At 51.7% G+C, this 11952-nt stretch overlaps 1 protein-coding gene across 1 annotated transcript in view; it reads right to left on the bottom strand.

The window, feature by feature from the left end:
• Window positions 1-5349: 5349 nt before the first annotated feature.
• Window positions 5350-11952, bottom strand: part of LOC147124918 (sodium- and chloride-dependent neutral and basic amino acid transporter B(0+)-like) — a 216766-nt gene continuing 210163 nt past the window's right edge. The window contains exon 7 of the mRNA XM_085988275.1: window positions 5350-7704. Within this exon, the coding sequence (XP_085844401.1) occupies window positions 7549-7704 (156 nt within the window). The 3' untranslated portion in view covers window positions 5350-7548. The remainder of the gene's footprint in view (window positions 7705-11952) is intronic.

Raw genomic sequence — 11952 nt, 5'->3', positions numbered from 1 at the left:
GAAAGAGCCCCGAGGAGGGGCGGTTGGTGAGAAGGTCACGGAAGGAGCCCCGGGAGGGGTGGCTGGTGAGCAGGCCCGGGCGTTGGGCTGAAGATTGTCGGAATGGTGGAAATGGAATGGCGGCGCGCACAGACGCAGCGGCTTTGCTTCTCCCAGGACGGTGCTATTTATGTTTAATGTTAATGTTATTTGTACTGGACTCATGGGAGCTTGCAAGATCACATTTCGTTGTTCATGTACTTGTGCATTGTACAATGACAATAAAGTTGAATTATTATTATCATCAAGGCAGCATTTGACTGAGTGTGGCACCAAGAAGCCCTAGCGAAACTGAAGTCAATGGGAATCGGGGAAAAATTCTCCACTGGCTGGAGTCATACCTAGCTCAAACGAAGATGGTTGTGGTAGTTGGTGGTCAATCATAACAGCTCTAGGACATCCCTGCAGGAGTGCCTCAGGGCAGTGTCCTCGGCCTAACTTCTTCAGATGCTTCATCAATGACCTTCCCTCCATTATAAGGTCAAAAATGGAGATGTTCGCTGATGACTGCACAGAGTTCACCGCCATTCACAACTCCTCAGGTAATGATGCATGCATGCCTGCATGCAACTAGACCTGGACGACATTCAGGCTTGGGCTGATAAGTGGCAGGTAACATTCACGCCACAGAAGTGCCAGGCAATGACTACCTCCAACAAGCGAGAGTCTAACCACCGCCCCTTGACATGCCGAATCTCCCTCCATCAACATCCTGGGGGTCACCATTGACCAGAAATTTAACTGGACCAGCCACATAAATACTGCGGTAACAAGAGCAGGTCAGAGGCTATGTATTCTGCGGCGAGAGTTTCACCTCCTGACTCCCCAGAGCCTTTCCACCATCTACAAGGCACAAGTAAGGAGTGTGATGGAATACTCTCCACTTGCCTGGATGAGTGCAGCTCCAACAACACTTAAGAAGCTCGACATCATCCAGGACAAAGAAGCCTGCTTGATTGGCACCCCATCCACCACCTTAAACATTCACTCCCTCCACCACCGGTGCACTGGCTGCGGTGTGTGCCATCTACAAGATGCACTGCAGCAACTCGCCAAGACTCCTTCGGCAGCACCTCCCAAACCTGCGACCTCTACCACCTAGAGTGACAAGGGCAGCAGGTGCATGGGGACACCACCACCACCACCAATTTCCCCTCCAAGTCACACACCATCCTGACTTAGAAATATATTGTTGTCCCTTCATCGTCGCTGGGTCAAAATCCTGGAACTCCCTCCCTAACAGCACTGTGGGAGTACCTTCACCACACGGACTGCAGCGGTTCAAGAAGAAAGCTCACCACCACCTTCTCAAGGGCAACTATTGATGGACAATAAATGCTGGCCTTGCCAATGATGCCCAGATCCCATGAACGAATAAAAAAAAGTGTACAGCCGGGTCTTCCATGCACACAGTTGGTGTAGGACATCCAGCACGGCCATCTGTAGTATCTTCCACCGACACTCAGCAGCCTTACACCAGCTGTTCTGCAGCCACTGATGAGACACTACGTAGCAGCAGTAGACTAGTTAAAGGGGCTGTAAAGAGGGGCGGTAAGGGTTTGCACAGGGTGAGTAGTCAATGGTGATGATGTATGTATGTCTAGATGGGATTATGATAAATTTGTTATTGTATTGTTACACATTTGGTGCAGTTTCTCATTTCAGTTTTGGGGTCAGCAATGGATTGACAAATTGCTGGCATGATGGTGACGTGCTCAGCAACCGGCAAGATGACTGGAAATCCTTGGAAACGTTCTCTAATAAGTTGGTCACGGATCTCCCTTCCAGATGGAGGATGGAATGCTTGCCTCGTCCATCCCCGCTGCTGTTCTTCCTGGTCCTCCTGCTCCCTCCACCTCTCCTTCTTCCTCCTCTTGAGGTGGTGCGACTACGACTGCTGGCAAGGCCTGTGCCCTCATGATGGCCAGGTTGTGCAGCATGCAGCAGATGACCACGAACAGTGACACCCATTGAGCTGAGTACTGGAGGGCTCCTCCCGAGCGGTCAAGGCACCGGAACCGTTGCTTCAGCACTCCGATCGTCTGCACAATGATGTTCCTGGTGGCAGCATGGCTGTCATTTTATGAGTGCTGGCCAGGAGTGTTGGGGTTGTGGAGGGGAGACATGAGCTAGGTGGAGAGCAGATAGCCCTTGTCTCCCAGCAGCCAGCCGATAGCATTATGTGGTGGCTGGAAGAGTGCTGACACACTGGTCTGGCGCAGGATGAAGGCATCGTGGCTGCTGCCAGGATAGAGAGCATTGACGGTCAGGATTCGCCGTGTGTGGTTGCACACCAACTTTACATGAAGTGAGTGGAATACTTTGCAGTTACGGGAGATCTCGGGATGGTCATGAGTTGCCTGCAAAGCGATGTGGGTGCAATCAATGGCACCCTGCACCTTGGGGAAGCCCAGGCAAAGCCACATGCACGCTCATGCTGCTTCTCTCTGGTCATGGGGAATGATATGTGCTCCCTTCTCCTTCTGTATAGGGCATCTGTCACCTGGCGGATGGAGCAATGGATGGCAAATCGTGAAAAGTTGAAGATCTCGCCTGTGGAAGACTGGAATGATCCACTGGCATAGAAGTTTAGCGCGATGGTGACCTTAACTGCCACTGAGAGAGCCATGCTGACACTGCTGTGAGGCTGGAGGTCTGGCTGCTGGAGATTGTAGATCTCTGTGGCCACGTCCTTACTGAAGCGCAGCCTTCTAAGACACTCTTCCTCTCTGAGGTTCAAGTAGGAGAACTGCTGCCAGAACACCCTGGGTGGGTAAGGCCTCCTGATGACAGCCCTGTTGGCCGCCCTACCTCTGGCCTCATTTTGTACTCTCTCTCTGTACCTCAGATGCCTCCTACGGTGACACCGAAGGGCAAGGTCCTTAGCCAGTACAGCCCCTATCGAACGATTGAAATATATAAATCTTCAATCACAACCTAATGCAAATGAAGATTCCTTATTCAGCAGTAAACTCTGAAATCTCGAAAATGCTACCAATAGTCAAAAGGGCTCTTTGCTTTTGAGCAGCAAAGAGTTCGGTATCCTGGCCGACACAAGCAACAACCGGAAGTGGACGCGCTCCTCCACAGGCCTCCTGACTGGTAAATACCTGCCGAAAAATCAGAGGCGCACAAGCAGGTGAAAAAGACAAATGTTGCATCGGAAGCGCTAACGGGGCGATGCGCCTGGAGATGACATCATAATGACATAATAACATAAGAAATCAGAGCAGGAGTGGGTCATTTGGTGCATCGAGCCTGCTCTGCCATTCAATTAGATCATGGCTGATCTGATCTTGGCCTCAACTCCACTTCCCTGCCCGCTCCCCATAACCCTTGACTCCCTTACCTTTCAAAAATCTGTTTATCTCCACCTTAAATATATTCAATGACCCAGCCTCCACAGCTCTCTGGGGAAGAGAATTGCAAAGATTCATGATCCTCTGAGAGAAGAAATTCCTCCTCATCTCCATTTCAAATGGGCGACCCTTATCCTGAAACTATGTCCCCTAGTTCTAGATTCCCCCACGAGGGGAAACAGCGGGCTGGATTTTCCAAGCCCCAAGGAGGCGGGCATGGAGGTGGGACTGCCGGTAAAGTAGCAGAAAGTGGGGGCAGATGGCAAACCCGCCCCCATCCCGCCTCCGTGCCCTTTTGCCAGGAGGCGGGAAGATGTGCTGCCTCGGGTCCCGCCTCCTGGAGGCGGGAAAGGCGTTTAATCCTTTTAACTGCCTGTTAACAGGTAGTTAACAGGCAGAAAAAATAATTAGTGCCATTTTACCTTCAAAGGTGAAGTATTCCCAACCTCAGAGAACCCCGCCGGGTTGGAGGAGACGCGAAGGAGGTCTGCGGCGGTCGGAGGCACCTGGTAGTAAGATGTAGAAGTGAGTGAGGGCTGCAAGTCTGGAGTGGTAAGTATGTAAGGTGTGTGATAAGTTTTAAAAAATGTTCACTTACCTTGTTTTCTTCCTACAGCCTTTGGCCGTGCTGGATCGGGAGACCCAACATCCTCCTTGTTGATTTTACAGACTGGCTGTTGGATCCTCCGAACCAACAGCCATGTGAAATTTACAAAGTTAAAAGGTTTGATGAGTCCTGAACTCAAGGACTCATCAAATTACAGAGAATGTCAGTGTTTGACAGCTTCACAGAGCTGTCAAATGCTGACATTTCTTCTTTCAAGAAGTTTTGACAGATAGCACATCAGACATTGACATGTTCTGTCAGTGACTTCCCTAATTGGTCTGCTGAGCCCGCAGGGCGGGCTTAACAAGGTCAATCAGGGGAATATCCCTCTGGTTGGTCAGACGAGATGGAGGCGGGACATTGACACGACAAGCAGCAGTCCCGCCTCCAACTCGCCTCCATTCACAAAATCCATCCCATCCTCCCTGCATCTACCCTGTCGAGCCCCCTCAGAACCTTATATGTTTCAATAAGATCACCTCTCATTCTTCTAAACTCCAATGAGTATAGGCCCAACCTGCTCAACCTTTCTTCATATGATAACCCCTTCATCTCAGGAATTAACCTTGTGAACCTTCTCTGAACTGCCTCCAATGCAAGTATATCCCTCCTTAAATAAGGAGACGAAAACTGTGCACAGTACTCCAGGTGTGGTCTCACCAGCACCCTGTACAGTTGTAACAGGACTTCCCTACTTTTATACTCCATCCCCCTTACAATAAAGGCCAACATTCCATTTGCCTTCCTAATTACTTGCTGTACCTGCATGGTAACATTTTGTGTTTCAAGTGCAAGGACCCCCAGATCCTTCTGTACCACAGCATTTTGTAATCTCTCTCCATTAAAATAATAATTTGCTTTTTTATTCTTCTTATCAAAGTGGAAAACTGCACATTTTTCTACACTATACTCCACCTGCCAAATTTTTGTCCACTCACTTAACCTATATATATCCTTTTTCAGACTCTTTGGGGAGAAATTTGTTATCGCCCTGTTTGGGGCGCAATTATCAGCCGGGCGCCAAGTTTGGCGCCTGGCATTAATTATCGCCTCTGACTGCAAACTTGGCTTCTATCTCCTCTGGATGTGATTGGAGCGCTAAATCAGGCACTACACCCCTCTCTTAAGGCGTTAATGCCGAGGAGCGAGGCGCTACCTTAGAGCGCTGGCGAAGCTCATGTGATGTCAGTCAGCAATGGAACACAGACACACTGGTGCCGGCCAGTTCTTAAAGGGGGGGGTTGCAGTGGGGAAAGAGTTAAACTGACATCACTGGCAGTTTCACTGAATAGTGTAAGGACAGGGACTAACATGAAAGACCACATCTATAAAGATGCGGTCAAAGATAGCTGACCTTTGGAGAGATATAAAACAATTAAATGGAGACTGGATGTCCAGCATTTCAACTGCCTGTAAGAACTTTATTACCTAGGTTACATTCCAAGGTATCTTTTAATTAGCATTCAGCAGTTTGAGTGATTGATTGAGGAGGCAACTTATACATGTTTATATTAAGATTCGTAACCAATCTGTGAAGGTGCATGCAGGCCAAGATCCAATCAGGTGGCAGGAATGAATTTAACTTGAAGTGGCCATGCTTATTGTAATGTATAAAAATGTAATGTTTTCTGTAACAATTTGGAAAGGTCTGGCTAAGACAGAGCAGACTGTTTCCCCACTGGTGCAATAAAGACGACTTGACTATCGATCTAAAATCTTGTGTCGAGTGTTGGTTTAAAGTACTCCGCAACAGGTTCGATCTTGCTCTCCATCCACACCCTGCTCATTGCAGCCTTGAATCTCGGCCTGGAGAGACCTTTACAGCAAATTTGCTGGAAAGAACAATGGAGGGGCCCAGGGAAAGAACTTAGAGTGCAGCCCCCACAGTCTCTTCTAAGTCGATGAAGGGAAGGTCAGATCAAAATTAACCTGCAAAGTGCTGCTCAATACCCAAAACTCCTTCACACAGCATTGAATCTCTCCAGAAGTCTCTCTCTCTCTCAGAATGCGTGGTGCAAAAATGTTGCCGACAAAAAAAAGCAGGAAGCAGTCGCCTTTAAATAGCACTCCCCCAGTCCCTTCCCGACTGCAAAACGCTCCCCTCAACCTGTTGTTGCAAGCGGCAGGCGGTAAGGCAGGGGCCGTCACTCAATATCCGATTCCTTGCGCTACCAGAGCATTGCATGCACGAATGACATCACGATCTGTGGGCGCAGGAGATTGTGGCGGTAGTGTTTAGCGCCGCCACAAAATGTCTGGTCAATTTCACCGCACCAAGGTGCTAGTTGCTTTGCGACTCATTAGCGCCCTCTTATGGCACTAATGGGAGGTGCAATGCAACTGAATTTTCCCCCTTTGTGTCCTCCTCACAACTTGTTTCCCCACCAATCTTTGTATCATCAGCAAATTTGGCTACAGTACACTCGGTCCCTTCATCCAAGTCATTAATATAGATTGTAAATAGTTGAGGCCCCAGCACTGATCCATGTGGCACCCCACTAGTTTCAGTTTGCCAACCCGACTCTCTGTTTTCTGTTAGTTAGCCAATCCTCGATCCATGCTAATATATTATCCCCAACCCCGTGAGCTCTTATCTTGTGTAGTAACCTTTTATGTGGCACCTTATCGAATGCCTTCTGGAAATCCAAATACACGACATCTACTGTTTCCCTTTATCCACCCTGCTTGTAAAATCATGATCTCCAGGCGCAGAAGATCGAGGCAAAAAGTGATAGCGCCACTGCTAACCTCCCACTGAATTTTGTGGGAGGCTCAGTTTACACCTCGGGGGGGGGGGGGGTGGCACAAAGCAATTTGTGCCCCTTTAGCACCGCCCATCGGAGGCGTAAACGAGGGGGAATTTCACCCGGCCAGCATCTTATCTTTCGAAGTGTGTGCTGTTAATGCATTAAGAGGCCTAAGCTAAACATGAGTGGTTTATATAGTTTATATGTTACAAACCACAGATAATTAAGTGAATAGAATTCATGCCGGAAAATCATCGGTTTTAGTTCTCAGCCAGTGTTAAACTTTGATTAATCAGATTTAGCCATCACTCCATTAATCAGATGTAACCATCATTCCTGATGAGACATTGCAGGTGGAGATGTTGTCTCCTGAAATTATAAAGTCGTTGCATGCTGCTGTTAATAATGATACTTGTTCTGAAAGTGGACTGAACAATCAAAATTAGCCAATAGATCTTTTCTTATAGTGATAATGTATTTCCTCACGCAAAGGTTTAGCACAGAGCAAACAGAATTCAAACAACAATCGGCACAAAGAGAGCTAGCAACCGCTAACTGGGAAAGAATTGGAGTTCACACAACAGTTGAGCAAGAAAGAGCTCATTAGATCACAGAAAACAGAAAAGATATTGGAAGTTTTACATGTAGGAACTTCCTTACGACAAGCGTGACATTGAGGAACCCAGGTCAAACTTGAGAGAGCAAGGTCTGGGTCCTGGCCGAGTTGTGGCTGTTCCGGAGATCTCCCACTGAATTTACACTGGAAGTACACCAGACTGGCGGTGGATTTTCAGGGTCATTGTTTACATCTTAGGCATAGCCAGAAGTTGGACATGGTTAGGGTCTTCTGTAGAATCCGGCCTGTTTCTGTATCTTTTCCCTCTGTGTTGTTCCAAGTATGGACCCCAATCAGGAGCAGATGTGCAAGCGGCAGAAATTTTCTGTCAAATGAAAAGTGAAATGTTTAATCATTTCTGTTTAATTTTACCACACAGTTAACACCCAACTGGAAACAACTCTGATCCTAATCAGATTATCCTGCAGTTTGTTCCAACAAAGGGTTCACAGTGTGCAGGAAGTTTCAGGTGGTCCGAATATTTAAGACGGGGATGAGAACTCATTCAGGGAATTAGAGACCATTAGTTTGATGACAGCTGTGAGGAAATTGCTGGAAGATGTGAGAAGGATGTGACTTATGATCACCTGGAGAGTCTGGAGGTTAATGGAGAATCCCAGAATTACTTTAGGAAATAGTTGGATGTTAGAAAGTATTTCTTTTCACAGAGAGTCTGCGCCCTGTGGAACAGATCACTGACGTGTGCAGAGAGTGTGGATTCCCTGCAGTTCTTCAAAAGTTCCTGAGAGAGGACATTTCCTGTTCAAGAGGGTACGTTGTGTGACAGCTGACAATAGTAGGATTGATAAGTTATCACCGACTCCTGTAGTTATTCTACATTGTCGAATGGGGTCAGAAAGGAATTACATAGAATATTCCAATTTGCCGCAAGTTTTCTTTTTGCATTATTTTGCAGATTGTGTGTCTCAGGGTGGGGAGGGGGCAGGAGATTGTGTGGCTCAGGGTGGGAAGGGGGCAGGAGATTGTGTGTCTCAGGGTGGGGAGGGGCAGGAGAGTGTGTGACTCAGGGTGGGGAGGGGCAGGAGAGTGTGTGACTCAGGGTGGGGAGGGGCAGGAGATTGTGTGACTCGGTGGGGAGGGGCAGGAGATTGTGTGACTCAGGGTGGGGAGGGGGCAGTAGATTGTGTGACTCAGGGTGGGGAGGGGCAGGAGAGTGTGTGACTCAGGGTGGGGAGGGGGCAGGAGATTGTGTGACTCAGGGTGGGGAGGGGGCAGGAAATTGTGTGTCTCAGGGTGGGGAGGGGCAGGAGATTGTGTGACTCAGGGTGGGGAGGGGGCAGGAGATTGTGTGACTCAGGGTGGGGAGGGGGCAGGAAATTGTGTGTCTCAGGGTGGGGAGGGGCAGGAGATTGTATGACTCAGGGTGGGGAGGGGGCAGGAGAGTGTGTGACTCAGGGTGGGGAGGAGGCAGGAGATTGTGTGGCTCAGGGTGGGGAGGGGGGCAGGAGAGTGTGTGACTCAGGGTGGGGAGGGGCAGGAGATTGTGTGACTCAGGGTGGGGAGGGGCAGGAGATTGTGTGACTCAGGGTGGGGAGGGGGCAGGAGAGTGTGTGACTCAGGGTGGGGAGGGGCAGGAGATTGTGTGACTCAGGGTGGGGAGGGGCAGGAGATTGTGTGACTCAGGGTGGGGAGGGGGCAGGAGATTGTGTGACTCAGGGTGGGAAGGGGGCAGTAGATTGTGTGTCTCAGGGTGGGAAGGGGGCAGGAGATTGTGTGTCTCAGGGTGGGGAGGGGGCAGGAAATTGTGTGTCTCAGGGTGGGGAGGGGCAGGAGATTGTGTGACTCAGGGTGGGGAGGGGGCAGTAGATTGTGTGACTCAGGGTGGGGAGGGGCAGGAGATTGTGTGTCTCAGGGTGGGAAGGGGGCAGGAGATTGTGTGACTCAGGGTGGGGAGGGGCAGGAGATTGTGTGTCTCAGGGTGGGGAGGGGCAGGAGATTGTGTGTCTCAGGGTGGGGAGGGGCAGGAGATTGTGTGACTCAGGGTGGGGAGGGGGCAGGAGATTGTGTGACTCAGGGTGGGGAGGGACAGGAGATTGTGTGACTCAGGGTGGGGAGGGGGCAGGAGATTGTGTGACTCAGGGTGGGAAGGGGGCGGTAGATTGTGTGTCTCAGGGTGGGGAGGGGGCAGTAGAGTGTGTGACTCAGGGTGGGGAGGGGCAGGAGAGTGTGTGACTCAGGGTGGGGAGGGGTAGGAGATTGTGTGACTCAGGGTGGGGAGGAGGCCAGAGATTGTGTGACTCAGGGTGGGGAGGGGGCAGTAGAGTGTGTGACTCAGGGTGGGGAGGGGTAGGAGATTGTGTGACTCAGGGTGGGGAGGGGCAGGAGATTGTGTGACTCAGGGTGGGGAGGGGGCAGGAGATTGTGTGTCTCAGGGTGGGGAGGAGGCAGGAGATTGTGTGACTCAGGGTGGGGAGGGGGCAGGAAATTGTGTGTCTCAGGGTGGGGAGGGGCAGGAGATTGTGTGACTCAGGGTGGGGAGGGGCAGGAGATTGTGTGACTCAGGGTGGGGAGGAGGCAGGAGATTGTGTGACTCAGGGTGGGGAGGGGCAGGAGATTGTGTGACTCAGGGTGGGGAGGAGGCAAGAGATTGTGTGACTCGGGGTGGGGAGTGGTAGGAGATTGTGTGACTCAGGGTGGGGAGGGGGCTGGAGATTGTGTGACTCAGGGTGGGGAGTGGTAGGAGATTGTGTGACTCAGGGTGGGGAGGGGGCTGGAGATTGTGTGACTCAGGGTGGGGAGGAGGCAGGAGATTGTGTGACTCAGGGTGGGGAGGGGGCAGGAGATTGTGTGACTCAGGGTGGGGAGGAGGCAGGAGATTGTGTGACTCAGGTTGGGGAGGGGGCAGGAGATTGTGTGACTCAGGGTGGGGAGGAGGCAAGAGATTGTGTGACTCAGGGTGGGGAGGGGGCAGGAGATTGTGTGACTCAGGGTGGGGAGGGGGCAGGAAATTGTGTGTCTCAGGGTGGGGAGGGGCAGGAGATTGTGTGACTCAGGGTGGGGAGGAGGCAGGAGATTGTGTGACTCAGGGTGGGGAGGGGCAGGAGATTGTGTGACTCGGTGGGGAGGGGGCAGGAGATTGTGTGTCTCAGGGTGGGGAGGAGGCAAGAGATTGTGTGACTCAGGGTGGGGAGTGGTAGGAGATTGTGTGACTCAGGGTGGGGAGGGGCAGGAGATTGTGTGACTCAGGCTGGGGAGGGGGCAGGAGATTGTGTGACTCAGGGTGGGGAGGAGGCAGGAGATTGTGTGACTCAGGGTGGGGAGGGGGCAGGAGATTGTGTGACTCAGGGTGGGGAGGGGGGCAGGAGATTGTGTGACTCAGGGTGGGGAGGAGGCAGGAGATTGTGTGACTCAGGGTGGGGAGGAGGCAGGAGATTGTGAGACTCAGGGTGGGGAGGGGGCAGGAGATTGTGTGACTCAGGGTGGGGAGGGGGGCAGGAGATTGTGTGACTCAGGGTGGGGAGGGGGCAGGAGATTGTGTGACTCAGGGTGGGGAGGAGGCCAGAGATTGTGTGACTCAGGGTGGGGAGGAGGCCAGAGATTGTGTGACTCAGGGTGGGGAGGGGCAGGAGATTGTGTGACTCAGGGTGGGGAGGGGGCAGGAGATTGTGTGACTTAGGGTGGGGAGGGGGCAGGAGATTGTGTGACTCAGGGTGGGGAGGGGCAGGAGATTGTGTGACTCAGGGTGGGGAGGGGGCAGGAGATTGTGTGACTTAGGGTGGGGAGGGGGCAGGAGATTGTGTGACTCAGGGTGGGGAGGGGGCAGGAGATTGTGTGACTCAGGGTGGGGAGGGGGCAGGAGATTGTGTGACTCAGGGTGGGGAGGGGGGCAGGAGATTGTTTGACTCAGGGTGGGGAGGGGGCAGGAGATTGTGTGACTCAGGGTGGGGAGGGGGCAGGAGATTGTGTGACTCAGGGTGGGGAGGGGGCTGGAGATTGTGTGACTCGGGGTGGGGAGGGGGCTGGAGATTGTGTGACTCAGGGTGGGGAGGCGGATTGAGACTGTGTGAATCAGGGTGAGGAGGGGGCAGGAGATTGTGTTTCTCAGGGTGGGGAGGGGGCAGGAGATTGTGTTTCTCAGGGTGGGGAGGGGGCAGGAGATTGTGTGAATCAGGGTGAGGAGGGGGCAGGAGATTGTATGAATCAGGGTGGGGAGGGGGCTGGAGATTGTGTGACTAAATGTGGGGAGGGGCAGGAGATTGTTTGTCCAAATGTGGGGAGGGGCAGGAGATTGTGTGGTTAAGGGTGGGGAGGGTGCTGTGCTGGATTGTACGGGGCTGCACCTTGCCTGGATGGGGTGTGCTTGATGGACCAGATGGTCTTTCCTGTCCTTTTCATATTTAAGTTTGTATGTATGAAACCTCAAACTGTCAACTGTGGCTCAGTTGGTAGCACACTTGCCTCTGAGTCAGAAAGTTGTGGGTGCACGTCCCACTCCAGGGACTTGAGCACGTAAAGCTAAGCTGACGCTCCAGAGCAGTGCTGAGGGAGTGCTGCACTGTCGGAGGTGCCATCTTTCAGATGAGTTGTTAAACCGAGGCCCCGTCTGCTCTCTCAGGTGGACGT

Source organism: Somniosus microcephalus, chromosome 1 (assembly GCF_052327205.1).
Source record: "Somniosus microcephalus isolate GS21.2 chromosome 1, FLI_Smic_1.0, whole genome shotgun sequence".
Taxonomy (NCBI): domain Eukaryota; kingdom Metazoa; phylum Chordata; class Chondrichthyes; order Squaliformes; family Somniosidae; genus Somniosus; species Somniosus microcephalus.
The sequence above is the reverse complement of the archived record's forward strand: the minus strand, read 5'-3'. Positions and strand labels throughout refer to the sequence as shown.